Raw genomic sequence first — 27,291 nt, 5'->3', positions numbered from 1 at the left:
ATAAATGATCACCCTTTTTTTTATGAATACTGACATTAGCAACCACATATATTTATCGAGCCAGAGTTCGTCTGAATTAGATTTGTAACAGTTTAGTCTAGAAATTTATTCAAAACACTCAGTTAATACATTATGAATTCATATTAATTAATATTAGTCATCCATATTTATCGAGCTACAATTTTGCCTTAATTATATTTGTTGGAGCACCATCTAAAAAATCCAATAATCCATGCAAAACAGTCATTCGTCTTCCGGCAATCAATACATTACTTTAATTTATATTCTTCTATTACATTTAGCCAGGGCCTTGGGGTACGTACCTTAATTAATTATTCATCAAATAAAAGGCCAAAATGCTACCTTTGTCCTTCCTCATCTGAATTCAAAATGGTATTGTACTTATCCACACACACACACACACACAATTATTTCAGGTATAAACACTTTTATTTTTTTAAATGCTGACGCACTTTTAAATAGTATAATTTAAAAAAATTAAAAATTAATTCTTTTAAACCCTCCACTTAAAAATGTGTCCGTATGAAAAAAATAAATAAATATCCCACGTTAGAGAAGAATTATATATATATATAGACAATTACTACGGTAGAGTTGTCTATCATAGAACACTAATGATAACCGTCAGATTATAACAGTAAATACATATTTAATATTTATCTATATGATCATTAGTGCTCTACTATAGAGCAGTTTCAACATAACCGGACCCTCTATATATACATATATATATATATATATATATATATAGTTCTGCCTTGGTCATTTAAAGCTGAAACATTAATTTGATCAGGGTTTATTAATTACTTTTTACAGTGAGTGACTCACTCGCCAAAACATGTGAAAACTATAAAAAAAAACACAGCCGTGAATCATGTGAAATGCATCAGTTGTACTTTGCTTCTTCATTTAATTTATAACCTTTCTCATCTCATATATAATAATCATCATCTCATTATCACAAACCCACATATTTCCTCGAATCACAAACACAAAATCTCTCTTGTCTCTGTTTTTCTTTCCGGATGAAACATTTCCATCTATAATAAGCAAACGAAGAGATAAACACGATGAGGAACTCCATCTTCTCCCCTGCTAGAGCTCGCATTTGTTTTCTGATCTTATTCATGTTCTTCTCGACCGGTTACAGTCTCCGAATGTCATCTCATCATTGTAAGACTTCTTTCGTCTCAATTTCCCACATTCAGTTCTGTTTCATTTACTTTTTTCCCTGATAGCATAATCTAAATCTTTTCGAACTAATTTAAAATTTTCGTTTGCTATATATGCAAGATATTTCGGTCAGCGTGGATGAAAACGGTGCCTCTAGGTTTGATGATCACGCTGCTCATGTTAACCCTGAGCCTAATAAGGTATATATGCATGATTCACATAACCCATTTTTCTTTAAATAAGCTGAGGTACGTAACAAATTAGAAATGGATGTATGCATGTCTGCATTAAAAAAGAAAAAGAAGATATTAAAACACAGTTTCGAGAGTTGCATAAGCAAATCAATACATTAAAATCAGCTGTAAGTACATTATATAACTTGTGGGACATGAATTAACCCGTGACTGATGATACAGGGACGAGAAACGGAAGAGGTGGGAACGGGAGTATACCCGACGGGGTCGAGTATACCAGACTGTTCACATGCATGCGGGCCTTGCTTTCCATGCAAGAGGGTGATGGTGAGCTTCAAATGTTCGGTCGCAGAATCTTGCCCTATTGTCTACCGATGCATGTGTAGAGGCAAATATTACCACGTACCCTCTAACTGAACGACAATATTACAATACTCATCGAGATGATCAATATTCATACCTACCTCCCCTCCAATTATGTGATTGCTGATTAATTCGTGGGAATTTTTTTTCTTCACGAGTGAGAGACAATTAATGAGATGGGAATTAAAAGTTTGTTTTTGTATATGGTAGAATTATTGAGTTTGTTTTCTTTGCTTTGACTAGTTTTGTTATTTTGAATGTCAGTTTGCTCCTTTTTCGTACTGGATTTTCTCTATTAGAAATTAGTTTTGGGAACCTTTATGTTTGATCTTAATGTGTCCCGACGACTTTTTGATCACACATGCATAATGACCTACACGTATTAAAATATTCTTTAAGGGGTACATAAATTTATTTCAAGATTTCAAGTTCATCAAATATAATAATTTGCGACCGCGTAATATTTAGAATTTGAAAATCTCTCAATTCTCACCTCGTTCTTGGAAAAGGACAGGTATTATTACTGTAAAAGAATAATAATAATAACAATGATGATGCTGATAATGATAAAGCAACTAGCCATTAATAACGTTCTCTGTTTTGATAGAAAGAGAGGGTGAAAAAAGGAAAGAAAAGATCATTTATTGCAACATATATTTTGTTTAGAGTGCTGATGTTTGCCCCGGGTCAAACCCTGAAAATGCGTCAAACGACGCCATTTTGGCTCGTAATTTTTTTTGTTTTCAAGTGCTATTGAACGACGACGTTTCTGCTTTAATTTTTTATTTATTCTGATTTGCTTTCAACGAAGTCATTCTGATCTGCAAATGGCAGCCTTCTTCTTCCTCTCTCTTTAACCCAGCTGAACCATTTCTTCTTCATTTTCTTCGTTCTCTTAACGACACTATTTCTGCTTGAATTTTTTTATTGACAAATTAAACCATTTGCGGAAGATGAAATATAGAAATAATCAGGAAGTAATTGATATTGTAATGATGGTACATAGCAACAGCCAACAGTCAACAAACTGCATCAAAAGCTCAGAACACTTGAAACTGACAATCAGAACTCGCATTAAAACAAAGATCTTTAACACTTCGAAGCTACAAAACATTAGATTTTGAAACTTAAATTCATAAACGCTTTTCATTATTTGCCGCCACCACCACCATTTCCACTGCCGGAACCGGTTCCTACACCTTTGCCCGAACCACCTCCCACACCAATGCTTATCCTAATTCCAATACCAACTCCTCCTCCATGGCCACCACGGCTGCCGAGACCTCCACCAGAACCACTGCCTACACCGCCCGCAGCACCAAAGCCACCGCCGTGACCTAACCCAGCACCAAAGCCACCGCCATGACCTGACCCACCTCCTATCCCACCACGACCACCTCCCCCAGCTCCGCCTCCTCCTCAAATGCCTCCACCGGCACCAAATCCCCCACCATGACCTGACCCTCCACCTAGACCTCAACCACCACCCCCGCCTCCACCTCCTCCTCTAGCTCCACCACCAAGACTACCACCGACACCTCCTCCAGCTCCAAATTCTAGTACGGTGAAATAAAGAGGAAGAGAAAGCATATGTGGTCTGCCGTTCTAGGCTTCAGGCATTGCTTTTGCCTTAAGCGTGAGAATTTGGCCTTTTGAAAAACGGCGTCGTTTTACCGAGAAAAACAAAAACAAAAATAATAGATGAAACAGCGTCGTTTTAGATCTCTTTCGGGGTTTGACCCGGGGCAAACATCATTTTCCTTTTGTTTAAAGAAAAAGAAAAAAGTCACCTCACAATGGCTTAATTTCTTTATTTAATTTGCTCCCTGCAGCTGTCAACTGCCACCGGCGAGCCTAAAGGCAGCAAAATTTAGGCAACACTTTTTTGGCCTGGTGAGGCCTCGCCTTGCCTCGCACTATTTGCACTTTTTTTTTCTTTTTTTGGGTGCTATTTGGAAGGTAAGAATGAATCGGCAATTCAATCTTGATTGGCAAAACGCAAAACTCAAAACTTTGATGACCTTTTCTCAGTTCTTCCTGTTACTACATTCAAAGTGAAAGTGCACTCTTGTTGAAATATTTTTGGGGACGGGGGCTCGGCATTAGGCAAAACGAGGTTTTATGAGAGCAAAGTAGTTGATTGCATATAAATATAATAGACCCACCAATTTTCGCATATTAAATTGGGCCTTCAATCCAATGTCTTGTACTAAAAAATCCAAATTTCATTTTATCGTGGATGCGAGTATCCAGTTTCCAAAATCCACACTATTGCAATTCCTTGAGGTGTGATCAGTTGTGAACCAGAGTTGTAAAGGAGTCAAAGCATTCGGCTTTCCCAGAATTCCAATTCTTTTGGCTGCCCAATTTCTTTCGAACTTTCAAGAATTACTTTTAAAAGCGTGAATAATTTATTTTATTCTTCTCTTCTTTGGAACAACCTCATTCCAAGTTTAATTTTGACTTTGCATGTTATGTGTCATTGGATGGCATTATGCATAGAACATTCAGTAGAAGATTTTTTATTTTTATTTTTCAAATGTAGTAATCTATTACTTATTTGAATTTTTTTTTTTTTGATTTGTTGATCTCGTCGCTAATGATTAGTGGTCATTGATTATTATTTATTTATTGATAAATGAATAGTTTTACCAAAGTAATTTTTTAATATTATTTTATCAAATTGTTACTGTATATTTTGGTTATATTTTATAAAAAATCCCAAATCATAAATATTTTCCACTTATTTAATAATCAAACCTCTTTTTCGGATACGTCGATGAAAATACCACACCCATTAATTCATTTATAATGTCGTCATTGACTTATTCCATTTCCATTTCCTAAATTATTTATTTAATTGGGGTAATTATTTTAAACCAACCACTTAATGAACTGAAAATGACATGAGATAAAAGATTATGCTTTGAAAGTGGGAGATGCCGGATAGCATGCGCAAATTTTCTTTCCAAAAGGTGCTTTTGTGGGCAATGCTTTGTAATTGGCTCAAGATGTAGCAAGTTGAAATTTTAACTATTTATTGAACTACCACCTTTGACCTACCCCCAATTTCTCTTTCTTCTAAGGTTCTATCTAGATGGTCCCACTCGGCAGTATTAAAAAAGGAAAAAAAAATGATAAACTAGCCGAACTAAAATTATATATATCATAATTATATCGTTGTTTACTATAGTTTTTTTTTTTTAAAAAAAAATCTATTAAAACTTGTTTGAACAGCTGTGATGACACACTTAAATATTTGGACCTTTAAATTAGTTAAATATATTTTTAACTATTTAGAATAAAATCAATTTTCGATGATATACACAAGAATCTTAAAATCAACCCTCACTAATATTTATATAGATACTCCAACTTCTACTCACATGAATGAAAACATCTATATCGATAGTTTTCAAGCACACTTTAAAATGTAAAAAAAAAAAAAAAACTGATAATGTTGATTAGTTGCAATAACATTTGTAATTTTTTTTTTCTTGAAAATATTGTATTGTTCAATAAAATTGTAGTAGTAATAATAATAATAATGTTGCCTTATAGATCATGGGATATGAGATGCTTTTTTTAATGGAGTGATGTGTACATAAAATTTACAATTTTTTTTTAAGGTGAAAATTGCGTTTATATTCGCTTTCATAGTTTGTTAAGTCTCATAAATATGTATAGCTGTGCTTCAAAGCTGACTGTGCTTTTTTTTTTTTAACCACGAGGTATCTGGAAAGGGCCCCAACTGTAGGAGTCACCTTTAAGCCTGTACCACAACCCATACTAGAAGTCCCCGCTCGAACCGGGAGGCACAGGTTCTCCCAACAAAGGTGACTTCCCTGCGATTCGAACTGAGGAGCAAACTCAGTCAAGCCACTTAAAGGGACTCTATTGCCAGTGAAGCCAACACTTTATTGGTAAAGTTGACTGTGCTTTTTTTAAAGCATTTGTTGTTGTTTGCCGTACAAACTAAACCAAACCAAATAACCAATCCATTGCTGTTAATTTTGTTTAATCATATGCATTAAACAAATTCCCTTCACATCAAGCCCTGGTATCATGAATTTTTAATCAATGGCACGTCAATGTTTACATAGTAAATAATTGGCTTCAAGCGATCATTATCCTTTTTCTTTTTTCCTTTTTTCTCTTTTTCTTGGTTAGAAGAAATAGAAACAGTTGCACTTTATTTTAGAAAGTAGGATTTTACGATGCATGCATTGTTACAATTATAATTAAAAACTTAAAATTTAAGAAATCTTAGTAAATTTTAGAGTTCTCTTTATAAAATCTCTGCAAATTTAAAAATAAATATCACCTTCAACTTTTAACACTTTTTCGACGAATACAAACACGGTCTTAAATTTTAATAGATACGTATGATTATAACATAACACGTGCATAACTTTGTGCAATTTGAAAATAAATGATTTTTCATTATTAACTTCTATAGTAACGATCAAAATTCCAGCAGATTTTTTTATTACTTAATTTTATGTATATCTATTTTAAGCATGGTTTTGAAAAATGACCAGCACGCCACAAGAAGTTGAAATTGATATCAAATTCCAAATTAATTTTGCCATTGTCTCTAGTCTCCATCAAAATAAATATTGTAAAATTTTATTCTTCTCCTATTTTTCGTTAAAATTAATAGGAATAGTTTCATTTGAAGGCAAGATATCAAATGAAACCTAACACCCTAGAATGCAAATATAAATATATATATATATATATATATATATATATATATATATATATATATATATATATATATAAATGGCAGGTTCCTAGGCTCCTAGCATAAATTTGCCATGATTTTACAGATAATATATCAGCATCTTTTTGGTGACTTACCAACTGAATTCGATTATGACCTTTTGGAAAATTTCTGAATTATTTTTGGTTCTCTGCAGATATCTATATTCCAATATCTAATGTATCATAAACAAGACATAAAGTTTGGATATTGATAATTGAAAAAAAAAATTAAAATAAGAAGGCACCCTCATTTAAAACATAATAAAATATTAAAGGGTACCTTTTTTATTTGTCACTTTTCTTTTTATTAATTCCATTCAAGATGGGTGACTGATTCAGTCAAATCCAAATGACATCAAAATTTGAACTTCATATAAATCTTTCCATTTAAAACTGATTTTTTTTTAATATATGTCACATATAGGGAATCAATTAACATGTAGTTAACAATAGAGACACTTGTTCCATAGAGCGGCTTCGAGATTTGAATCATTAGGACATTGCCAAACGATACATTTTTCAAAGATAATTAAATTAATGTTGTTAAAGGTTGATGATCCAAAACACCCATTTTGAAAATTTGGCCAATGAATAAAAAATTAGAATCAAACACGGAACAAGTTGCAGGCTATTACAATATTTGAAATAGATTATCGATTGAATATAGTTTTCTCATAAGTTTTGTTGATGTGCATTTCAACTTCTACCATTAATGATCCATTTGTCTTGATAACATATTTTAAGCATTTTACAACATGGAAGATGGACCATGGACACATCCAATAATAATAATAATAATAATAATAACAACAACAATAAAATAACGAACGCTGGTGTTCGTGAGGCTCTTAGCTGGTTAAAGAATCTACATCTTCCTAGTGTGATCATTGAGATGGATTGTCTGCAAGTTCCTAAGGCTTTATCTGAGAACCAATCTAATCCTAATGGTTTCGGCATCATCATTGAGGAGTGTCGTTTTTTAGTCCAAAATTTAGGAAAAGCGCAATTCTTATTTATCCGTAGATCTGCGAATACTGCTGCCTATAGTGTTGTTAGGGTAGAAAGTTCTATGTTGATCCTAGCGAGTGGAGGGTTGTTTCACCTCGCTGGCTTTTAAATCATTTGTAATCGTTTTTTTGTTTAATGAATTTCTCTTTTAAAAAAAAAAAGTAATGAACGCAGGATGTTATAAACTTTAATTAAACGCAAAGAGGAAAACGCATATTGCATATTTGTGATTTTAGTTTTTTATTATAAAAAAAGAGAAAAACATAGGATAATCGTAATGGTGGGGCATTTGATGTGACGTGCCAAATAAAAAACAAAATTGATTACAAACTTTCAAACTATACCATCGATTCGAAGAGGAGTCAATATTTTAAATTGCCCATCACTCACTCAATCTTTATGAAATTTGAATATCAATAACCACCACTCTTTATGTTCCTGACAAGTTTGAATTGAAATGTAACAATGTAGGGAATGCGACCAAGTTAATTTTTATTATTTATTGAATGACCTAACAATTTTCTATTATTTATGATTATTATTCTTTTCGGAAATTGCTCATATAATTGAGTACAATTATTGCTTTCCGTCTAATACACGGAGCTGTTTTATGAAGTGTCCATTTTCCAGCCAATAACGACTCGGCATGTCGTGGTAGATGGATTTGATGATCCCTTCACTCCACGTAAAATGGGGGTAGTTTAGTCATTGACTGTAGCTTTAATTGACATAAACAACCCTCTGTCCTCGCAACGTGGCTAACTGTGAGCGACACCTGGCTTGTTCTGTCCAATCATTAGAGTCCCAAACAAACCGGCTCCTCCTAGAATGCTGGGATTCAGCCGTTGGGATTACCACGCGTGGCATCGTTTCAATCAAATGCTCGCCAGACATTCTCACATGATGCCCGTGCTACAGTACACCAAATCTAGTTGATTGCTTCGCTGTACGTATACTGGCAGTGTAATCGTATGTACCGTGCAGCATGAATTAATTAACAGTGTGGGCACTTTACATAATTTATTTGTGTGTCTTTAACAGTAACAGAATTTTAATCATAAATATACCCTACAAAATATCATTTTAAAATATACTCATTTCAATTTCCAGAAGTCTCAGTCTTGAAATTATCCGAGGGCGGTGCCAAATTAATGCTTGAAAAAAGAGTCAAATAGAATAATCTTTTTCTTTTTTTCTGAAAAAGCAAATAAAACTACGGGTTGTAAAAGAAAATTTTAAGACAAGGAAAAAGTTGAGGGAAAAAAAAAGAGAAAAAATCCTCGTAAATCTCGCAATATGGGTCTTTCACAAGACAAAGCCAACGAAATGATTCTTTTTTTTTTTTAATTTTTTTTTTCCAATTGATGTCTTGTGCTTTTATATATTTTACACTTAATTTCCATTAATTATTTCCTAATCAGTAATCGGTGTAAATTAGAATACAAAAGTTAGAGAAATAAATGGAAGATGGATTGATTTGGGCAAGGGAAAAGGCTTTATTTTAGAATTCTAAATGACCATGCTATCTAATTAGTTTCTAATATTATCTTAATATTGTGTCATCCGTCGTCATCGTGTATATTATCATGGTGTCCATATTAAATTTTGTATTTATTACACAGGTCTCGTTACTACTACCAAAACTATACTGAAATTAAAAAAAAAAAGAAAAAAATAAACTGAGGTGCCGATTAAGTCAATCAAGGAAATGATAGCAGCTAAGTACATACTAATTAGATAAAATAATAAATAAATTCCTGAAATATCTTGTAAAAAGTTGGGGGATTAGAATAGCAAAATCATCTTATTTTGGCAACACATATCATATGGATACACAGAAAGTCAAATCCGTATAAACGATATTTAATATTTAAGCATGAAATGAGATAAATATCTCACCGTCGGTTGATTAGACGCGTTTATATTTGACCATTGCCTATTTGCATCTACTTTATCCAACATAAAGACATAAGGTCCATTTTTGGAAATTTAAACAAATAACGCAAGGGTAAGCTGGTAATTTAGGAACTTAAAAAAACATTGACTTAATTCTAGAATTTAAGATGAGATAAATTAACTTAAATTCCTGCTCAGGCTTTTTTAGATGAGATCTAATTTAATTAATTAATTAATTAATTAGTTATTATGATTTAAATGCTTTGTTTTTAATATTAATCCAAGATGGTTCCAGCACAATCCCACCCGGCCATTCGTTTACGACAAGATCAGCAACAGCCATGCATCCCCATTTTCAAAATTTATTATTTTTCATGCGTACATGTAATTTTGTCTTTTTCTTTTTTGAGACCCCAAAAAAAAAAAAGGAAGAAGAGGAAAGTGTGGATAAAGAAAAGGGCATGTTAGAAAAAAAAAGGACGAGTACAGTGTACAGAGAGAAACCGGGGTCGCGGCCGGTTCTGTTGTATTTATTACAAAGAAAATAAAACCTTTGAATTTAGTAGACGCGGAAATATAAATATGGTCTAATAATCTACACTCTTGTCCCGAGCCAGCCAAGTTAAATACAAGTAATCGAAAAATGTTTTAAAAATAAACTTAAAAAAAATCTTGAAAAACAGTTAATTGAAAGACAATGAACGTCAGTGGACCCCACTTTAAAATACTTTTCTTGTAAATTTAAATCACCTCCTCCTGCTTTCTACCGTCTTCATTCTTCATTTGAATCATTTCTCACAGTCTGTGGACTCTCTCTCTCTCTCTCTCTCTCAAAACACAACACAGACGGCAGACGAGATGCTGAAAACAAAACTAGCTTTATTATTTTTTTCACAAAAAAATTAAATTTGAGTAGAAATGGGATTGTTTTGAATCATCGTTTCATTGCTGAGGTGACAGACTTAAAGAGCAAAATTTTTAGTTGATGAGATTGCTTTGACAGTAAGTCATGCTTTTAATACTTCCCATTTTTTTTTGTTTTTGACTTTTTTTTTCCAGATAACAAAGAGCTCAAAGATGGTAATTTTGTTAATGTTTCGGTGGGGGTGAAATCTTTGAGATTTTGTTTTGTTTGACATTTGGTGGGATGCTGAATTTTTTTTTTTTGACTTTTATTGATTTTATCCGATTTTTTAGATCATTTATCTGTATATAATCTGTGTTTTTTTTTTCCTCTCTTGATCGTTTCTGTGTTCTTTGAATTTTTAGCTCGGTACATTTTGAGTTGGTAAAGTTAGCAAATTTTTTTTTAAAAAAATTTGGATAAGCTACTAAACTCATTTGTTGGTTGTTTTTTTTTTTTTTTTTCAATTTTATCTTCATTTAAGTCGGTAAAAAATTTGAACTTTTGTTGGGTTCTGTTCATTTGTTTATGCATGATTTATCATTTTCCTTATATTTTGAATTTGTTTGTACACTAATGAATAAACGTGCTTTGATCTTCATTTCTGAGATATGAGTTGTTAAGAATTGTATATTGTATACAAATACAGGTGCTTTGAAGACTTAGTCATTGATCCTGAGTTTCTGAGGCTTGTTTATCCTTGTGAGTGTGCTAGTGAACAAATACTAAATATAAGCATTGGAAGTGCCTTTTATGTCTAGATTTGGTTCTGAAAATAATGGCTTGTTGTAACCTGTAGTGTATTTTCATAGAAGTAAACCATTTTGGATTTTTTTTTTATAAGTTAAAATTTTTATGGTTTATGCAAATTATTAAGCTGAACAAGTTTGGACCTCTTTCAGATTCCAATTGCTGGAGTTATATTTGTATCTGATGTGTAGCATGTGTCATCATTGCGGTGCTGAACTTACAAGGGTAAAGAAGGAGGAGAGAAAACAGGAGAACGGCAAATCCTTGAAATTAAATAATGAAGGTTCCATTTGGTCCTGCAGAATTTGTGGTGAGAAGCAAGAACGAGAATACTTGAAGCCGGAGAATTCCAGTCCTTTTTCAACGCCAATGATTAGTCCAACAACTTCATTGTCAAGCAATGATCGTTCATTCTCAAGCTGCAGTAAATGTCCCTTCTTGTTTTTTTCCTTAAAAAATTTCAATTACTTTGCTTGAACATTTGCATCTTGTATTGTATTCTAATTTTTCAGGAACCTTTCCTCTTTCAGGTGAGTTTTCAGTTGATGGAAATTCAAATGATCGGTAGGTTTCCCTACTTCTGAATTGTGGTAGTGGTAGGCTATTTTTCTGGCAATATTTGGAAAATTGAAGTCATTTCATAATTTATTTTTGTTAGGAGTGACCAAGATGAAGGTGCAACAAACAGTAATCGGGGGGATGCCAGTTTTAGAACCAATGGCCGGTTGCAAAATTCGCACTTAGAAGGTCCGGTAAATGAACTTGATAGATCAAATAAAATGAATGGAAGTAACAATTTAAAGGACGGTGGTATTGGAAATGATAATGATGTAGTTAGAGAGGTGGAAATAATGCAGCCTAGTGATGGCCAAGAAGCAAAAGTTAATGGTGCTGAAAATATAAGCAGACCCCATAACAACGCATCTGAGATTTCACAGTCTACTGATAATGATAATGAAATGGACATGCAAATTTGGGAACCTCCAGAGCCAGAAGATCCAGAGGATGACATAGAGGGTAGCATTGCCTATAACGATGACGACGAGGACGAGGAGTGTGGTGATGGCACTAAGTGGGGCAAGCCAAGTTCTTTGAGTCATTTCAGAGATGAAGGTGGAGGGAGACTTAAGTTTAAAGAGGAAAAACAAAGAGCAATGGAGAAGGTGGTTAGTGGGAAGTTCAAGGCCATTGTCAGCCAACTACTGAAATCCGTTGGCGTAGTCTCTTCTGGGAAAGATGGTGAAAGTTGGGTGGACATAGTTACTTCGTTATCATGGGAAGCTGCATCATCTTTGAGGCCAGGTTCTGTAGATGGTAAATCGTTGGATCTAAATAGCTACATAAAAGTAAAATGCATTGCAGCTGGATCTCGCAACCAAAGGTGATAAAATTAAACCCTATTTATATATATTTTTACATAAAGAATCAAGCTAAAAGATAAGAAGAATGTGCATTCCAGTATGTTTTATCTTGTAATATATTGAAATTTGTGTTTTTCTGTCTTTTACCTTGGTCCTTGCCATATTAAAGTGAGGGATCTTTTATTAAAAGGTGACTTGTATACGCGCGTGCACACACACACACACATTAATTTCTGCTAAAACGTCCCTTGGAGAATTTAGACATTTGAAATTAGGAGAAGAGCAAGTTTTCTGTAATGTAGTCTTCCATTGCTTCAAGAAGAGATTACTGATCTTTTGTTTTCTTCCTGTTTGTTCTTTTGCATTTTCTTCTCATTATCAGTTCTCACAATCATGCCTGTCAATTTTGTTACCTCGAAAAAGTATGATTGACTTCTTCTGGTTATTCTCCATTAATTGTGGGTGTACAACAAAAAACTTTTCATAGTGTTAAACGGCTGTAATATATATATAGAGGAGTGTGTCGGCCTGTAAACGTGTTAAATAGCAGTATCATGCTTTATTTTGCGTTTAGTCCATGGATGAAGCTATTTTAATATTTATTTAATTTCATCATCCTTTGATTTAATTTTGCAGTCAAATAATCAAAGGTTTGGTTTTTAAAAAGCACGCTGCTCACAAGCACATGCCGACTGAATACAAGAACCCAAGGTTGTTGTTGATACGGGGTGTCCTTGGTCTGTCTTCCAGTGGATTGTCATCGTTTAAGGCGATGGAGCAGGTAATTTCAGTATAATGTCAGCAATCTTCGTTAAATGGACTGTACTTTTACTAGTCTGATGATTGTGCTAGGTTCGAGGATTTGAGTAAAGAATTCAAGAGACAATAAGGAAGAATTTAAGAATTAAATGGATAGGACAGAAGTTTTGACTTAAAGAAAAGAATTAAGAGATGCGATTGGAATTAATTTATTACTTCTTACTCAAAAATGACTGCGAACCACTTATTTATAATAGCTCAAACAATCCTAATTCTAATCTAACTATAACCCTAAATCCTAGTTGCAATAAGAAAACGTAACTGAGGTCCTAACGTTGATTTGCTCACCTACAGGAAAAGGATCAATTGAAATCTGTCATGGACATGATAGATATGTGTCATCCAAATGTGGTTCTGGTGGAAAAAACTGTTTCTCGTGATATTCAAGAGTCTATTCTTGAGAAAGGGATGACACTGGTCTTTGACATGAAGCTCCATCGCCTGGAAAGAGTTGCACGCTGTACCGGCTCGCCAATTTTATCATCAGGTTCATTGACAAGTCAGAAGCTAAAGCATTGCGATTCCTTTTATATTAAGAAATTTGTAGAGGAACATGCTGGTTTTAGAGAAGGTGGAAAGAGGCCAAGTAAAACTTTGATGTTTATTGAAGGCTGTCCTACACGGCTTGGTTGCACGGTGAGCTTATATCCCATGATTGTTCTTTTTATTGTACTTTTTGAGTGGTTGAGGAGGCACACTAGCTTGTTGTGCAACCAGGTGAATGTCTATAAAGAAATTTTAATAGATTCACTTGCATAGAAAGCTAAACAAATTTGTAATGGAATATCAATCATAAATACTCCCCACGAACTAATTGATTAGATGTATGACGAAATGTTGTAGGTATTGTTGAAAGGAAGCAACAGTGATGAATTGAAGAGGATTAAATCTGTGGTGCAGTGTGCAGTTGTCATGGCCTACCATTTAATTCTTGAAACATCTTTCCTTGTTGATCAGAGAGCAATGTTTTCTACTATTCCTTTTGCTGAAGTGGCGGGAATCTTGCCGATGGAACAACAACACCCTGCTTTAGAAAATGGTAATTCTAATGTTTCTTGTTTTGAACATTCTTCAGTGGAAAGTGGTTCAAGCACAATGGATATTCCCATTTCCAATGGATTCCATGAGGACGGTTCCTACGCAAACAGTGGACCAGAAGGAGAATCCATATTATCTTATGAGCCATACAATCCGGCTGTATTTTCTGGGTTCTCATCTCTCTCAGCCTCTTTAAGGAAAGTTATAGGGGACAATTTCCCTCTCTCATCCGCTGCTGCTTATCCATCATTGACTTCGTACTTTGGCTTCCGTGGAAGGGAACAGAGTGGTCAGATCACAGAAGATGTTCCAGTTTCTACAATTATGGATGCTTCACTTGATGGCCCTTGTGATACGGAAGCTAAAAGTAGTTCTGATGAAGAGAAATCACTTGATGGGCAACCAACATCTTTGCTGTCTTGCCCTGAAGCCCCCCTAAACATGGGAAAAGATTGTGGCAATGATGAAGATCATTCGCAAAGTCAGGAGGATGCTAATGCATCATTGGATTCTCAAAGTATTTTGGTTTTGATGTCCAGCCGAAATGCCTTGAGGGGAACTATTTGTGAGCAAAGCCATTTTTCTCACATCATGTTCTACAAGAATTTTGATGTTCCCCTTGGGAAGTTTCTTCAGGATAATTTACTCAATCAGGTTTTTCAGATCTCCATTCATAAAGGAATTTTATGTCTATGCAGTTGTCACTTCAGATATGATTTGTTTAGTTTAATGGGGATTCTCTGCACACATGCAATTGAAAAAACAATGTTCTTACAGTCAGGATATCAAAGGGTGCTATTATGATTTTTTTTTAATGTATGATCTGGGATGTGTTTGGTTGCTAAACTGTTAGTAAGATTTAGGTTGTAATGACTTGTTATGTGCACTTATACAAACTGCAATATTTTGCAGAGAAAGCAATGTGCTTCGTGCAGTGAACTGCCAGAAGCTCACTTTTACTATTATGCACGCCATAATAAGCAGCTCACAATACGAGTTAAAAGGCTTCCTGATAGAATTCGTTTGTCGGGAGAAGCGGAAGGAAAACTTTGGATGTGGAGTCGCTGTGGTAGATGTAAAACTGCAAATGGAGTTCCAAAATCAACAAAGAGAGTAGTAATTTCTACTGCTGCCTGTGGTCTGTCATTTGGGAAGTTCCTGGAACTCAGCTTTTCTCACCACTCATCATCTACTAGATTATCAAGCTGTGGCCATTCTCTGCACCGGGACTTCCTCTACTTTTTTGGGTATGGATTCTTAGTCTGCTTTGATTTAGTGGTATATAACTATATATTGTTGTTCTTTTGGGTTTCTTTCCTAAAAAGGCCTTCAGTCAATGGCAGCTCCTCTCCTATAAGTTCTTTGGTGGGGGTGATTGTGTTCAATTGGAGTGTGAGTAACATTGTCACATTTCTCAACCAATTAGTAAAAGAATAAAATAAAATCAATAGCATGAGTTGCCTCAATGTGCAGGTCCAGGGCATAATGTTTCTCACAATGAGAATGGTTTAGAATTGCAGAGTTCTGCACAATTGGGAAATGAAGGGTTGTTTTCTGTGCAATCTTTGATTTATTTTTAGGGCAGTGCAGGATATGACTCTGTTTCATTTTATTCGTGCATTGAATTGTTTATTCCTTTTGTTGCTGTGTGTAAAATGAATTCTGCAAAGAGTTGCATTTTACTTTTTGGTCCTCATTTTTCATGGTCTCTTCATTTTACACCAGATTAGGCCCCATGGTTGGGATGTTCAAGTACTCGCCATTCACAACTTATAATATGTGTGTGCCACCTCAGAAGCTGGAGTTCAGCAATTCTATCAATAAATGGCTGAAAGAAGAATTCCAGAATGTAAGTGTCGAATCTAACTTTGCCTTTTAATATTCTCTGGTCAACACAGGGAATACATGTGAATTGAAAGTCATATTTTCTTTCAGGTATACACCAAAGGGATTCTGCTGTTCTCGGAAGTTGAAAGCTCTTTAAAACAGATAGGATCTCAATTTGTGGGCTCAACCCTGAACCTCCAAGGCTCATTGAAAGAGTTCTCTGTCACTTCAGAGATACTCAAGCAAGAACGCTCTGTGTTTGAGGTTAGTCTTTGTTTTTTTACTTGCTTCGAAATTTTAACATATATCACTGGATCTTCCTTAGTATAATTGTGTTATATGTGTTTGTAATTTATATGGTTTAATTTTGTTGCACATGTTTGTAATATATACTTGTCTATTCAACTCTTGACCTTGATCTTTGGGCGTACCTTATTTTTTTCAGTCTAAAATTCACAGTTATGGGGAACATTTGTTTGAGTTTTTTCAATTTTCATAATGTGTTATTGCGCGGTCACTTCTGTTAAGACCTTACCTTATATTAAAGATTGAACTGCTATGCATTTTTTTTTGTAACAAAAAACAAAATAACATAATTGCCATGCCATTAAGAATGGGGGTTGATTACTTGGGTGTTGCAGATTCTTTGAGTTTGCATCACTAGGGATATCTCTTAGTTCCTTGTGCTATATTCAGTTTTTAGCTTCCTTATCGTGTAGGAACTTGCTATTCCCTGAAATCTTAAATAACAGGTAATTGCTTAAATGTTTCTGTTTGCTTGCTTGCTGAAATTACAGTTCTTCACTCCATATAGCTGTAAATTTTTTAGTGGAATATTCCCTTTTCCCTCTCTTTTTAAAAATTAAGGTCTTTAATGGTAAAATAAAAACAGGTTGACATTCAGAAAACTGTTGCTAAGAAAGTTCATTCAGATGAGGCTCTTCATAAGCTTCTTAGCTTGAACCGATTGCGGTGGGAGCTCCTGATTGAATCGTGCATTTGGGATAGACGTCTGCATTCACTGCTTTTGCCTGATCCTACGGTGGTCATTACTGGTGCCACTGAGAAACCAGGGCCAGAGCAAACAAAGGTGAAGATGGATGGCACTACTGCTAAAGGAAATGAGGTGCCAGAACCAGAAGTTGATTCTGGTAATGGGGACAATGTTTCCAACAATTTTGGCAATTTGGAAGTGTTACCAGATGTAGCTGCTGAAGCAGATGAACTCGTGGTTAAAGAAATTCCTATTGATGGTCCTGACAGAGAATCTGGAGAACGAGATCATAAGAAAACTACAGTGTTAAAGGATGTTGAGACGTCGATTGCAAGTGATTTAAGCTCAACTAGTTTGGCCAATGAAGACAGTATGGTGAGATCTAATGTTTCTGATTATCTTTCTGGTGATGATAATGTCCAAGCAGGGAAGTTCCTTATGTCTGAAAATTTACAAGTGGATAAAGTTGTTCCAAATTCCCAATATCTTGCAAACAGTGGTTCTGTTGTTGATCCAAATGCATCTAAGAATGAAACTTCTACGCATTCACTCTTATCCGACTTAGAAAAATTAAATGGATGGTTCTGGATGCCATTTTCAGAACTCCAACAGATATACATGAAGGATCTGCAGAGAGGTTTTGTGCCGAAATTTGAATGTGTCAGTAGATACACTCCTGAACACTTGCCCACTGTCTATCAACTAATCAGTGAGGAAGGCACACGGATGCACATCCCTTTGGGAGCAGAGAATTATATGGTGTCAGATTATGAAGGTGAACTCTCAAGCATAATAGCTTGTGCCTTGGCTGTATTGAAAGAAATGCCTCTATCAACAGTGGTATTCAATGAAGATAGTGGGAGAGATGGTGATATGGCTGTCAAAACAATTGACAGTTTACGTAGCCTGACTCGAATTCCCACCATGGCTTCCTCACTGTGGTCTGTCAATGGTTCTTCAGATTCAGATTCCATTTACGCGTCACTAAGCATTTCTTCTGAAGATTCACGCTTCTCCAGTTTTGATGGATTGAATTTGTTGGAATCTCTAATCCCTCCAGAAGTCTTGAGCCCAGAGGTTTCTATTGGTATTTCAAAATCACTTGGAAAGGGTAAATACTCTGTTAAGTGTCTATATGCCAACCAGTTCCGTGATTTGCGGAGTCGCTGCTGCCCATCTGAGCTTGCCTATATTGATTCCCTCAGCCGTTGTAGAAATTGGGATGCTAAAGGTGGGAAGAGCAAATCCTTCTTTGTAAAAACACTTGATGACAGGTTCATTATCAAGGAGATTAAGAAGACAGAATTTGATTCATTTGACAAGTTTGCTCTGCACTATTTTAAGTACATGAATGAGTCATTTGATTCAGGAAACCAAACTTGCCTTGCAAAAGTTTTGGGGATATATCAGGTTAGCTGGATTGATTGTTTTTCTCCTTTTGGGATCCTACTTTTTGTTCCTTCTTGTAAATGTTTGATATTCTTGCAGGTAACTATAAGACAGCCCAAAAGTGGGAAAGAGATGAGACATGATCTGATGGTAATGGAGAATCTTACCTTTGAACGGAACATCACCCGGCAGTATGATCTTAAAGGGGCTCTGCATGCTCGATATAATACAACTGTTGATGGTTCTGGCGATGTTCTTTTGGATCAGAACTTTGTCAATGACATGAATTCCTCTCCATTATATGTCAGTAATACTGCAAAGCGGATCTTGCAACGAGCTGTTTGGAATGACACCACTTTCCTTAATGTGAGTGAGAACTTAATTTAATTCAGCAAATGCTGCCACATAACTTCAGTCTCTGCATCTCATTTGGTTCCATAGTCATAATTTTCAAATTCTTCCTCTTCGGGGCATCATATAGCTGTTAAGCCACCATCAACATTGGCTCTGGTGAAGATATTCTGAACTCACTGTTTTGCTTTCTAATTGCAGTCGATCGATGTGATGGATTATTCTTTACTTGTGGGTGTGGATAGTCAGCGCAGGGAGCTTGTTTGTGGGATCATTGATTATCTTAGGCAGTATACCTGGGACAAGCACTTAGAGACATGGGTTAAGTCTTCACTTGTTCCTAAGAACGTGTTGCCTACTGTTATTTCTCCAAAAGACTATAAGAGGAGATTCAGAAAGTTCATGTCAACCCATTTTTTGAGTGTACCAGACCATTGGTGCTCGCCAGAATCAGACGACCCTTGTGCACTCTGTGGTATCAAAAGATGATTCTTCTTCTCGGACCAAGTCCTAGGAGATAAATGGCCAAGATGGTTTACATGCCTAGGTCATTTCTATCTGTTGTCAGAATTTTCTTTACTACTACTTTTTGGCCGCCATTAGTAAATACTGTAAATAGTCTATCATCGCATCACAATTTTATATATCATGCCCCATCGTTCTGCAATTTTTAGGAAAGTTTTGGGGATAGTGTTTTTTCTGTAGGTCTGCAATATGCTTCCTTAAATATTTATATATATTTTTTGTAAAGTCCATTGAGAAAGTGTAGAGTCGCGGTGCTTATAAGACATGGATTACTTGGGAATTAATGAAAAGGTGCAGCTATTATTTAATTCTTGTATCCAGTGTCTGAATTCTTTTAATACTGTGATATTTTGTCATAATATTTGGAATTCATTTCTCTTACCAAGTTTGCATCCAATTACAATCAGCCAAAAGACGATGCTTTTCTCAAACCAAAAGCATTTCTCATTACGTGAAAATGCATAAAAACAGAGGAATAGAATTGCTTGTCCTCCACAATTCAACAAAGAATCCACAGTTATTATAAATTTCCTGTTCAAATCACGGACTTTATTCATTCCCCTTAACCAAAATTTCTTCAGAGATTATACGATATGAGCAAATCGATCTGCAAGGATATTGAAGAAAGCAGTGAAGAAAACGGCGACTACTACCACCTGAATGACGATAATCCCGATGAACCTGAAATTAATTACATATATGTCATCAATGCAATTCTAAGTGGCACTGCCCGACTCAATGTCCTCTTACCAACAGCTACCATCCTTGCCTTCACCATACTTGCTCCACTGCTAACCAATGATGGTCAATGCGCCAATCTGAACCGCTGGTTAACGGGTTGTTTTGTGGTCCTTCTGGGCGCCTCTTGTGTATTCTTCACGTTCACTGACAGCTTCCGAACAGCCACTGGAAGGCTATTCTATGGGGTGGCAACTTTCAGAGGGATATGGACTTTCAATGGAGGCAGGAAGAAACCATGTGTACCTTCTGATTATAGGCTGAGATGTGCTGATCTCTTCCATGCTTCACTTTCGTTGATTGCATTTCTTACCCTTGCAGGATCACATCGCGATGTCGTTGCATGCTATTTTCCAGCAATGCCCAGGAAGATCACTAACACTGTTCCTCCTCTTGTTGGGTTTGTGATCAGCGTTTTGTTAGTGGTATTTCCTTCCAAGAGAAGGGGAATTGGTTACCCTTTCTTGCTGCAAAGAGATGCTTTGTACGGTAGACGCTAAGAGGATTTTTTTGTTTCTATACACAAATCCCAAAACATGGGTCCAGCTCCGTACCACTGATGCTTTCAGCCATTGGATCTTGTTAATGCAACTGTACAACTATAGATCCAATGATTGATTGTAACTGTGGTACCATACCTGTTGCAACATAGTTTTGCCCCCAAAACATATGCAATCTTCCCATGAAAATTAATGCTATTGAAATGCACCCAATATTTACAGGTAATGAAACTTCCTGAGTAAGAATTTCAAGGGACATCAACTTTTTTACAAAAAAAAATTATTCTGATCCACAGCACACAAGTACAAGTACAATCAAACACCTAGTTTTCTGCAAAGCAGCTCAAGGTTCAGCAACTTGCATAATTCACAACACTTGAAATTTAAGAATAGAAAACCAGGAGGATTCAAAAGTAAATCCTAAAACAAGGTCAAATAACAACTGAATCAGTTGACCAAAATTGATGGCAATTTGTAAATGAACATGTGAATATTCATCGTCCAAAAAATCATCATAATACAATTAGTAAAAACATTAATATAGAATACATTTAGGTACAATGGCAACGGAGTGGAATAGATACACCTGGTGGTTTTCTCTTCGCTCGAACAATAGCTTCCTTGATCATGGGCAACTTTTGGTGAACCTTTTTCCATACATGATTCACTGCACCATCTGGAAGAATTGGTCCAATACCACCTGGATGATTGTTTTCATATACAAAAATTGGCTGAATCTCAGCCATTCTGTGACGAAACTTGTCTTTCTGTTCTTCTGAAAAGCTTCTGAGATGACGCACAAGCCAATTTGGTGTCAATGCATCTCTCAGTGCCACAAAAACAGAGAATTCGAAATAATCAACCATTCCTTCAAATGGAAGCTCAATGTTGTCGCTGACAATGACAGGTATACAAAGACTTTGGATGGCATCGAAAAGTCGACATGAAGTGGGGGTGTCACCAGCCGGATGCAAACAGAATTCAGATGATCTCATCCCTTTAATTGATTGCTCCCTGCCAGTGGCATTAGGGAAGCCTTCTTCCATAATAACTCCTGCCTCGTTAACCAACAAGTCCCATAATTTTTCTCGAACAACACCTCCCTACACAAAGCACTGCAAGATACTTGATGCTGCACATATGCTTTAAGCAACTATTCATGAAATGAGCTAAAGACTGACTTACCCGGTGCCTATGTTTAGCTCCTTTAAAGTAAAGAAGATTTTGGCGTTTCTTATTGTCTGATAAGTACAATCTAGGAAGCAAATGTGTGTACGGGACAATAACATCTTTAAGCAGTGAAACTTGAGTATGTTGTATCATCTCCGATGAGTTACCATTTGATGATTTCGAGTCAAGTCTGTACCACCCACCAAAATCAACAACCAACAGAATAGCAGGGGCAATCTGAGATCTGACATGCCACATTGCAACAGGGTCTGCCAAACAATGCTTCAATTATAAGCTGCAGAGTACCACCAATGAAGCGCCTTGTTCACCACATCATTACCATAAAGACAACCATAATTGCAATTATATCATTAAAATTTGATCAAACTTGTGCAATTTAAAGCTCATGTACAGACTAAGACCCTGAAATTGTCCTACAATCGTATAGCTTTCACTGACAAGAGCACCAAATTTTTTAGAAAGACCCCAGTAAATATTAAAACTTTTTATATAATTATGAAAATGGCCGAAACATATTACCAGTGAGTACAAAGACATGATCTCTGCCACCGGATCTTTTCCAGGGGTCCGAATTGATGACAAAATCAATAACCTCTTTTTGCCTTTTATAATCCTCATTCCCGTCTCCTTTCTTCCTAAACATATTCTTCTGCTTGGCCTTGGCCAACTCCATCTCCGCACTCAGCGTCGCAAAAAACGGCACAAAAACGACATCAGCTTCATTGGCATCAAAAACCCTCTTAGCAAATGAATTGGTCCGCAGATTTTGAGGGGTTTCCAGGTCACCCATGATCCAATACTCCGCGCTGTACTGCTTTATCAATGGATTCTCAGGGTACCTATTAGGAGGGTGGGGGTGGGGGGTTTGGTGATCTGGGTCGGAGGGAAGGCGGGAGTCGGGTGAGGTGGAGGCCCAATATTGGTCGATGAGGCCGTAGTTGTAGGATCTGGGAAGGTCTGCCACGTAGACTTTGATGGAGTTTGGGTTTGAAGTTTGGATTCGTAGTTGCTGATCAGAAGAAGCAGAAGAAGTTGGATTTTTGTTGGCAGTGATGAAGAAGAAGAAGAAGAACGAGAGTGAGACAATAGAGAGAAGTGTGAGGGAGAGACATATTGACGACTTTGAAGTGTAGTGGTACTTTTTCATCGTTGCCATTTTCTTCTTCAACTCTGCTCACACTGTCGTCACTGCCGCATTCCAACAACGCGTTTCATCCGACTACTCTGTTTGGCGATCGGTGGAAACATTTTCTCTATTTATACGCTGAGGTTCGCTCGTTATAACTTTCCAAATGGAAATTATTTAAAAAGGGTTTTTTTTTTTAAGTGCAAATTTTACAAATAAATTTTTGCTAAAAAATTTTAATTATTTAGTTATCAATAAGAAATATTATTAAATTTATAAAATTAATTTAAAATTATATTATAAAATAAATGAAATAAAATTATTAAATAAATAAAAGATATTTTAAATATTTTAATATTAAAAAAATTTAACCTATACTTTTAAAGACATAATCTTTGAACTTTTATTGAAGTTAAAATAATTTATTTAAATTTTAAAAACTCTACCAAAAAAAAAGACAAACAACAAAAAAAAATTTAAAAATAACTCGTGATTAGATACACACATATAATTATTAATTAAGTCATAGCAATCCAATACTAAACTATGACTCAAGCTTGCTTGAGGGCACATCCAATACTTTCATGTTTGATTTAAAGAAGTTTCAGTTCAATTTATCATCAAACAAAAACGTCAATTTGAGGCTCGACTATTTTCTAGTTTTGTCTTGTGACAGAAGATCCCGCTTTCATTTCTTAATTTTAACCCATTCTAACTCTTTAAATGTTAAAGAACAAAGGAAAAACAAGCGAAAACAAAACGTATGGACATGTTTTCGCATTCAAATTTTCTCAGATGGTTACAAAATGCCCAAACTCTTCTAGAGGAAAAGTCAGTTCAGTTGCACCCACAACAAAATCTGAAATAGAAAAATTAAAGACCAAAGCTCTAATGCTACACCAAGAGATGAAAGCCCGTAAGCTAACGTTCCATCACGACTTCATCAAAATTCCAGTCTCTCACTAGGTCCCTTCTCACAGCACGACTTCGGACTAATCGTGGAGCACCTTCCATCTCAATGACCGTTTGAATGTTTGGTTGTGGGGTCACTTTGGATGTGGATGCTAGAGCTGGTCTTGGAGTGGGAAGAGACAACCTTCTGGCTAAGCAGCTGCCGATGGCAGAACATCTATCCTCGTTGTCTGAGCTTGAAACGGAGTAACTCCTGAATGAATGTGATGGACTTTCTACGCTATGGCACACAAGACATGCTAGACTCATATTTAGACTTTGAAGAGTCGAAAATAGCAGCTACCTTTTGGCTATAATTACATTTCAAGATCAAACAAAGAAAATATTAGTATTTGATAATTAGAAATGCTAATACATTCATCTAATTTCAGATAGAAAAAAGAGCAATGGGGACTTAAGATTGAACTAGTATTCAAATTCTGCTGGGTAATGGGCAATGCAGAGCTAAAAGTGCAAAATTTATAACAGAAGCACATAAAAGTTACTGTTTATACAGTACTTGGTTTTTCCAGTAATGATGCTTTCTAATTCACCACTCTAGCTTTTGGATATTTCAATAAAATTCTTTAGTGCAGTCATCAGTGAATAAATGAATAATGCTGCATGCTGCTGTGCAAATCATAACTGTCATTCAAAGGCCTAGACAAGCGACACAATAACAAGTTCCGAAAGGAAATGGTGAATTTATACATCCAAATTAAATGTAGCCTGTGATTATACAACTGATATTCTGGACCTTCTAACTAACTCCTCTCTCTCTCTCTCTCTCTCTCTCTCTCTTCATTAGTGCACTCAAGTCATACCACAAGTAGTGACTTGCTGAAACAATACACATACAAACAAATCCTTATAGCTGCAAATTTGAAACTCAGAAATGGAAGGAAATATATATGTGGTTCAGTCGCAAAACAAGCAGTCCAGCCATCTAATAATAAAAAGACTACATTGGAACGCCATAACTGAGAGGATGCACCTTATTGATTCAAACCATGCTGCAACTCAAAATCCTACTGTCCAGTCTTCTACCAGTCAGGAGTAAGAAAATATCATGGACAATAATTAAGCCTTCCAGCTTAATTTTGGGGCAAAGAAAAGTGATAGAGCTCCATCTGACTTAGCTTATGAGCAAAGAAGCCTCAGACAGCACGGTTCATGTCAGTATGCTGTCTTATATGGAAATATTTGAAAGCAGACTAGCCTACCTCATAATTAACATAAATCCACCTATGAAGCTTAAGTGATTCAAACCTAGCAATATACCCGCATTAAGAGAGTAAGGTTACCATATACAGATAGGACACATACATTACATAGTTTTTGCCTCATAACAAACAAAAGAGAACCATATCTCTCAATGCTACAATTGTCCAAGCTTATTCCCTTGGGATATTCACAAATTCTATTGATAATTCTTGCCAACAGAATCTTATCTGCAGGCACCAATATATATAAACACTGATTGTACCCAAGATAAGAAGACAAGAAGATTGAACATTTTCACAACCTAGCTAAATACTAATGTCTCAACCACCAAACAAATCCAATACCTATCTACTACACACACAAGCCTGTTACATTGCAACATAAAATGTCATCATATTTGGATGGACAAACTGTCACTTAACGTGTGGTTCAGTTTACTGACAATGAAAACTAACTTTGTGTGATCTGAGAACTGGTCTCCTTTCTACCTAGAAGTCTCTCTACCCTGCACATTGCATTCAAATTTGGGGATTGCGATTGCTTCTAACATAGCAGTTTGGAAAAAATGATGCAGTCGCCAAAGCTTCAGAAATTGATCCATCATCTGAAATTCTACTACTCAACTACATTTACTCACATCTGATCCAATACACACGCATTGAAACCAATACACTATTGCAACAGAAAATTAAAACACCCCCAAAAAAAAAAAAGAAAACCACGATTCTTAAAGTTAATGATGACATAGACCCAAAAGTGAAAAACCAAAGCCCTAACGTCATTCTTCCATCAAAACAAGAAAAACCCATCCCGCTAAAACACATCCTAAGCAATTCAAAAATCGTGAATTGGAATCATAATATGAAATAAAAACCTACATGCAAGAACACAAGTCATACGGGAAAAAAAAAAAAAGATTTGGAAAACGAAGGGTGTGAGAGAGATCTGATAAAAAGAACCTTAAACTCCGCGCGTCTGCTTTCGTGGTTTAAGTATGATGTAATGCGAAGATTGATGGATTCCTAGGACATTTAAAAGGGAGAAGGATCTCCGGGAGTTTCAGTTTTAGTTTTAGTTTGATTAATAACTCCTTTTTAACTGTTTCTTTTAAGCGGGGCGTGCGGGAGTATATTGTTACTTGTTAGAAGGATGATCGGATTCTGACATGAATATATGATCCGGACCGATGGCGTTTATTGCACGCGCTGAGGTGCGGGTCTGGTTCTCTGGTTCGAAAGAGTTCATGTCACTTTACTTTTGTGTTCGTGTTATCGTGTATTCGGCTATGATCAAACTATTTCACGGTAGATCATTGATAATAAATAATAACCGTACGATTATTAGAAATAAATAATAAATTTAAGCTAATGCTAAGCTACATGCACGTAACTTACAACTCTTTCATAAGAATAATGAGTGAGCTCACATTACTCACTATGCATATGAGAGGATTATAAGTTATATACATATAATATAGGGAGATCCATAAATTTATATTTTCTACTATGATCTAATAGTCAGTGTTTCATGGTGGAACATCCTCACTGCAGCCACTGTCCTATTTTTTTGTGGTTGAACTCATGGCAAATGCAATTTCATTAATTTGCATTGCTTATGATATTCTGAAGCTGTTAAAGTTTTTTTATAGTAACTTTAGAAAAAAAATTATAGCAATATTCTAAGTCGTTACAATAGAAGTAACAATATTAAAAAAATTATTTTATCATATAAATGGGGACATATTTTAATTATTTTGTACGATAATCGAGTAATAACTCGGCGAAGGAAGAGAACTGCTGTATCCTATGTTTTCAAAACATTGAACTCAATAAAAGAGGAAAAAAAGTTCATGGATAATGTCACAATAAAAGTGTTAACAATTACAAAATTTCGAAATCAAAATTCACATTTTTTTAATCTTTTTACACGTGACAAAAACTATAACAATGATGGTTTGCCAAGGTGGTGGTGATGACACTACTCAATACTTTCTCCAATAAAGAACACTAGAAGATTTCTAGATGGGTGGTTTTACAAAGTCAAAGTTGAAGTCTTGAGTCTAATGATCACTTATATACGATGTACTTATATTTATGATATGTGTATTGAATTTCCTATCCACTTAACATGTTTTTGAATTTAGTGATAGGTATATGTTATATTTATGATGCAGTTATGAAG

The 27,291-nt window shown here is 35.5% G+C and overlaps 6 protein-coding genes across 9 annotated transcripts; 3 read left to right on the top strand and 3 right to left on the bottom strand.

Annotated features, from left to right (window-relative positions):
• The first annotated feature begins 1,011 nt into the window (after nucleotides 1-1,011).
• Nucleotides 1,012-2,006, top strand: LOC102609740 (hypothetical protein). Its single transcript, XM_006473168.4, has 3 exons — nucleotides 1,012-1,194; nucleotides 1,315-1,394; nucleotides 1,611-2,006. The coding sequence occupies exons 1-3, from the start codon at nucleotides 1,092-1,094 to the stop codon at nucleotides 1,803-1,805; spliced, it is 378 nt and encodes a 125-aa protein (XP_006473231.1). The 5' UTR covers nucleotides 1,012-1,091; the 3' UTR covers nucleotides 1,806-2,006.
• Nucleotides 2,007-2,900: 894 nt separating this feature from the next.
• LOC107176216 (glycine-rich cell wall structural protein 1-like) lies at nucleotides 2,901-3,341 on the bottom strand. Its single transcript, XM_052441366.1, has 2 exons — nucleotides 3,251-3,341; nucleotides 2,901-3,166 (listed from the first exon to the last, which is right to left on the bottom strand). Exons 1-2 carry the CDS (start codon nucleotides 3,339-3,341, stop codon nucleotides 2,901-2,903), a joined length of 357 nt encoding a protein of 118 aa, XP_052297326.1.
• A 6,854-nt stretch (nucleotides 3,342-10,195) lies between these two features.
• On the top strand, nucleotides 10,196-19,688 carry LOC102608890 (putative 1-phosphatidylinositol-3-phosphate 5-kinase FAB1D). Of its 4 annotated transcripts, XM_006473165.4 has the most exons (14): nucleotides 10,196-10,424; nucleotides 10,976-11,028; nucleotides 11,229-11,500; nucleotides 11,607-11,640; nucleotides 11,735-12,457; nucleotides 13,074-13,218; nucleotides 13,551-13,892; nucleotides 14,100-14,948; nucleotides 15,207-15,541; nucleotides 16,020-16,143; nucleotides 16,230-16,385; nucleotides 17,014-18,525; nucleotides 18,604-18,870; nucleotides 19,057-19,688. In XM_006473165.4, the coding sequence occupies exons 3-14, from the start codon at nucleotides 11,260-11,262 to the stop codon at nucleotides 19,342-19,344; spliced, it is 5,016 nt and encodes a 1,671-aa protein (XP_006473228.2). In that variant the 5' UTR covers nucleotides 10,196-10,424; nucleotides 10,976-11,028; nucleotides 11,229-11,259; the 3' UTR covers nucleotides 19,345-19,688. The 4 variants fall into 4 exon arrangements, with proteins under 4 accessions (XP_006473228.2, XP_006473229.2, XP_006473227.2 ...); XM_006473166.4 differs by lacking the exon at nucleotides 10,976-11,028 and having other exon boundaries at nucleotides 11,268-11,500; XM_006473164.4 differs by lacking the exon at nucleotides 10,976-11,028.
• A 285-nt stretch (nucleotides 19,689-19,973) lies between these two features.
• Nucleotides 19,974-20,618, top strand: LOC102608595 (protein DMP2-like). The gene has a single exon (XM_006473163.3). It carries the CDS (start codon nucleotides 19,974-19,976, stop codon nucleotides 20,616-20,618), a length of 645 nt encoding a protein of 214 aa, XP_006473226.2.
• Nucleotides 20,619-20,854: 236 nt separating this feature from the next.
• Nucleotides 20,855-23,068, bottom strand: LOC102608301 (probable arabinosyltransferase ARAD2). The gene is made up of 3 exons (XM_006473162.4): nucleotides 22,329-23,068; nucleotides 21,804-22,057; nucleotides 20,855-21,721 (listed from the first exon to the last, which is right to left on the bottom strand). The coding sequence occupies exons 1-3, from the start codon at nucleotides 22,963-22,965 to the stop codon at nucleotides 21,170-21,172; spliced, it is 1,443 nt and encodes a 480-aa protein (XP_006473225.2). The 5' UTR covers nucleotides 22,966-23,068; the 3' UTR covers nucleotides 20,855-21,169.
• Nucleotides 23,069-23,686: 618 nt separating this feature from the next.
• LOC102608014 (uncharacterized) lies at nucleotides 23,687-26,374 on the bottom strand. The gene is made up of 2 exons (XM_006473161.4): nucleotides 26,070-26,374; nucleotides 23,687-24,197 (listed from the first exon to the last, which is right to left on the bottom strand). The coding sequence occupies exon 2, from the start codon at nucleotides 24,154-24,156 to the stop codon at nucleotides 23,857-23,859; it is 300 nt and encodes a 99-aa protein (XP_006473224.2). The 5' UTR covers nucleotides 24,157-24,197; nucleotides 26,070-26,374; the 3' UTR covers nucleotides 23,687-23,856.
• Between the last annotated feature and the right edge of the window lie 917 nt (nucleotides 26,375-27,291).

This window comes from Citrus sinensis, chromosome 5 (genome assembly GCF_022201045.2).
Source record: "Citrus sinensis cultivar Valencia sweet orange chromosome 5, DVS_A1.0, whole genome shotgun sequence".
Lineage (NCBI taxonomy): Eukaryota > Viridiplantae > Streptophyta > Magnoliopsida > Sapindales > Rutaceae > Citrus > Citrus sinensis.
This window is presented reverse-complemented; position numbering and strand designations above follow the sequence as displayed.

What these genes read in the sequence shown, in the direction of transcription:
- LOC102608890 (XM_006473164.4), top strand. Translation starts at nt 11,260, where the DNA reads ATGTGTAGCATGTGTCATCATTGCGGTGCTGAACTTACAAGGGTAAAG. An exon ending in TCGTTCATTCTCAAGCTGCA is followed by an intron (nt 11,501 to 11,606) that starts GTAAATGTCCCT and finishes TTCCTCTTTCAG; the next exon opens with GTGAGTTTTCAGTTGATGGA. An exon ending in CTACACGGCTTGGTTGCACG is followed by an intron (nt 13,893 to 14,099) that starts GTGAGCTTATAT and finishes GAAATGTTGTAG; the next exon opens with GTATTGTTGAAAGGAAGCAA.
- LOC102609740 (XM_006473168.4), top strand. Translation starts at nt 1,092, where the DNA reads ATGAGGAACTCCATCTTCTCCCCTGCTAGAGCTCGCATTTGTTTTCTG. An exon ending in CCGAATGTCATCTCATCATT is followed by an intron (nt 1,195 to 1,314) that starts GTAAGACTTCTT and finishes TATATATGCAAG; the next exon opens with ATATTTCGGTCAGCGTGGAT. An exon ending in TTAACCCTGAGCCTAATAAG is followed by an intron (nt 1,395 to 1,610) that starts GTATATATGCAT and finishes CTGATGATACAG; the next exon opens with GGACGAGAAACGGAAGAGGT.
- LOC102608595 (XM_006473163.3), top strand. Translation starts at nt 19,974, where the DNA reads ATGAGCAAATCGATCTGCAAGGATATTGAAGAAAGCAGTGAAGAAAAC.
- LOC102608014 (XM_006473161.4), bottom strand. Translation starts at nt 24,156, where the DNA reads ATGAGTCTAGCATGTCTTGTGTGCCATAGCGTAGAAAGTCCATCACAT.
- LOC107176216 (XM_052441366.1), bottom strand. Translation starts at nt 3,341, where the DNA reads ATGCTTTCTCTTCCTCTTTATTTCACCGTACTAGAATTTGGAGCTGGA. An exon ending in TGGTGGAGCTAGAGGAGGAG is followed by an intron (nt 3,167 to 3,250) that starts GTGGAGGCGGGG and finishes GCATTTGAGGAG; the next exon opens with GAGGCGGAGCTGGGGGAGGT.
- LOC102608301 (XM_006473162.4), bottom strand. Translation starts at nt 22,965, where the DNA reads ATGGCAACGATGAAAAAGTACCACTACACTTCAAAGTCGTCAATATGT. An exon ending in TCATGTCTTTGTACTCACTG is followed by an intron (nt 22,058 to 22,328) that starts GTAATATGTTTC and finishes ATTGTTTGGCAG; the next exon opens with ACCCTGTTGCAATGTGGCAT. An exon ending in GAGCTAAACATAGGCACCGG is followed by an intron (nt 21,722 to 21,803) that starts GTAAGTCAGTCT and finishes TGCTTTGTGTAG; the next exon opens with GGAGGTGTTGTTCGAGAAAA.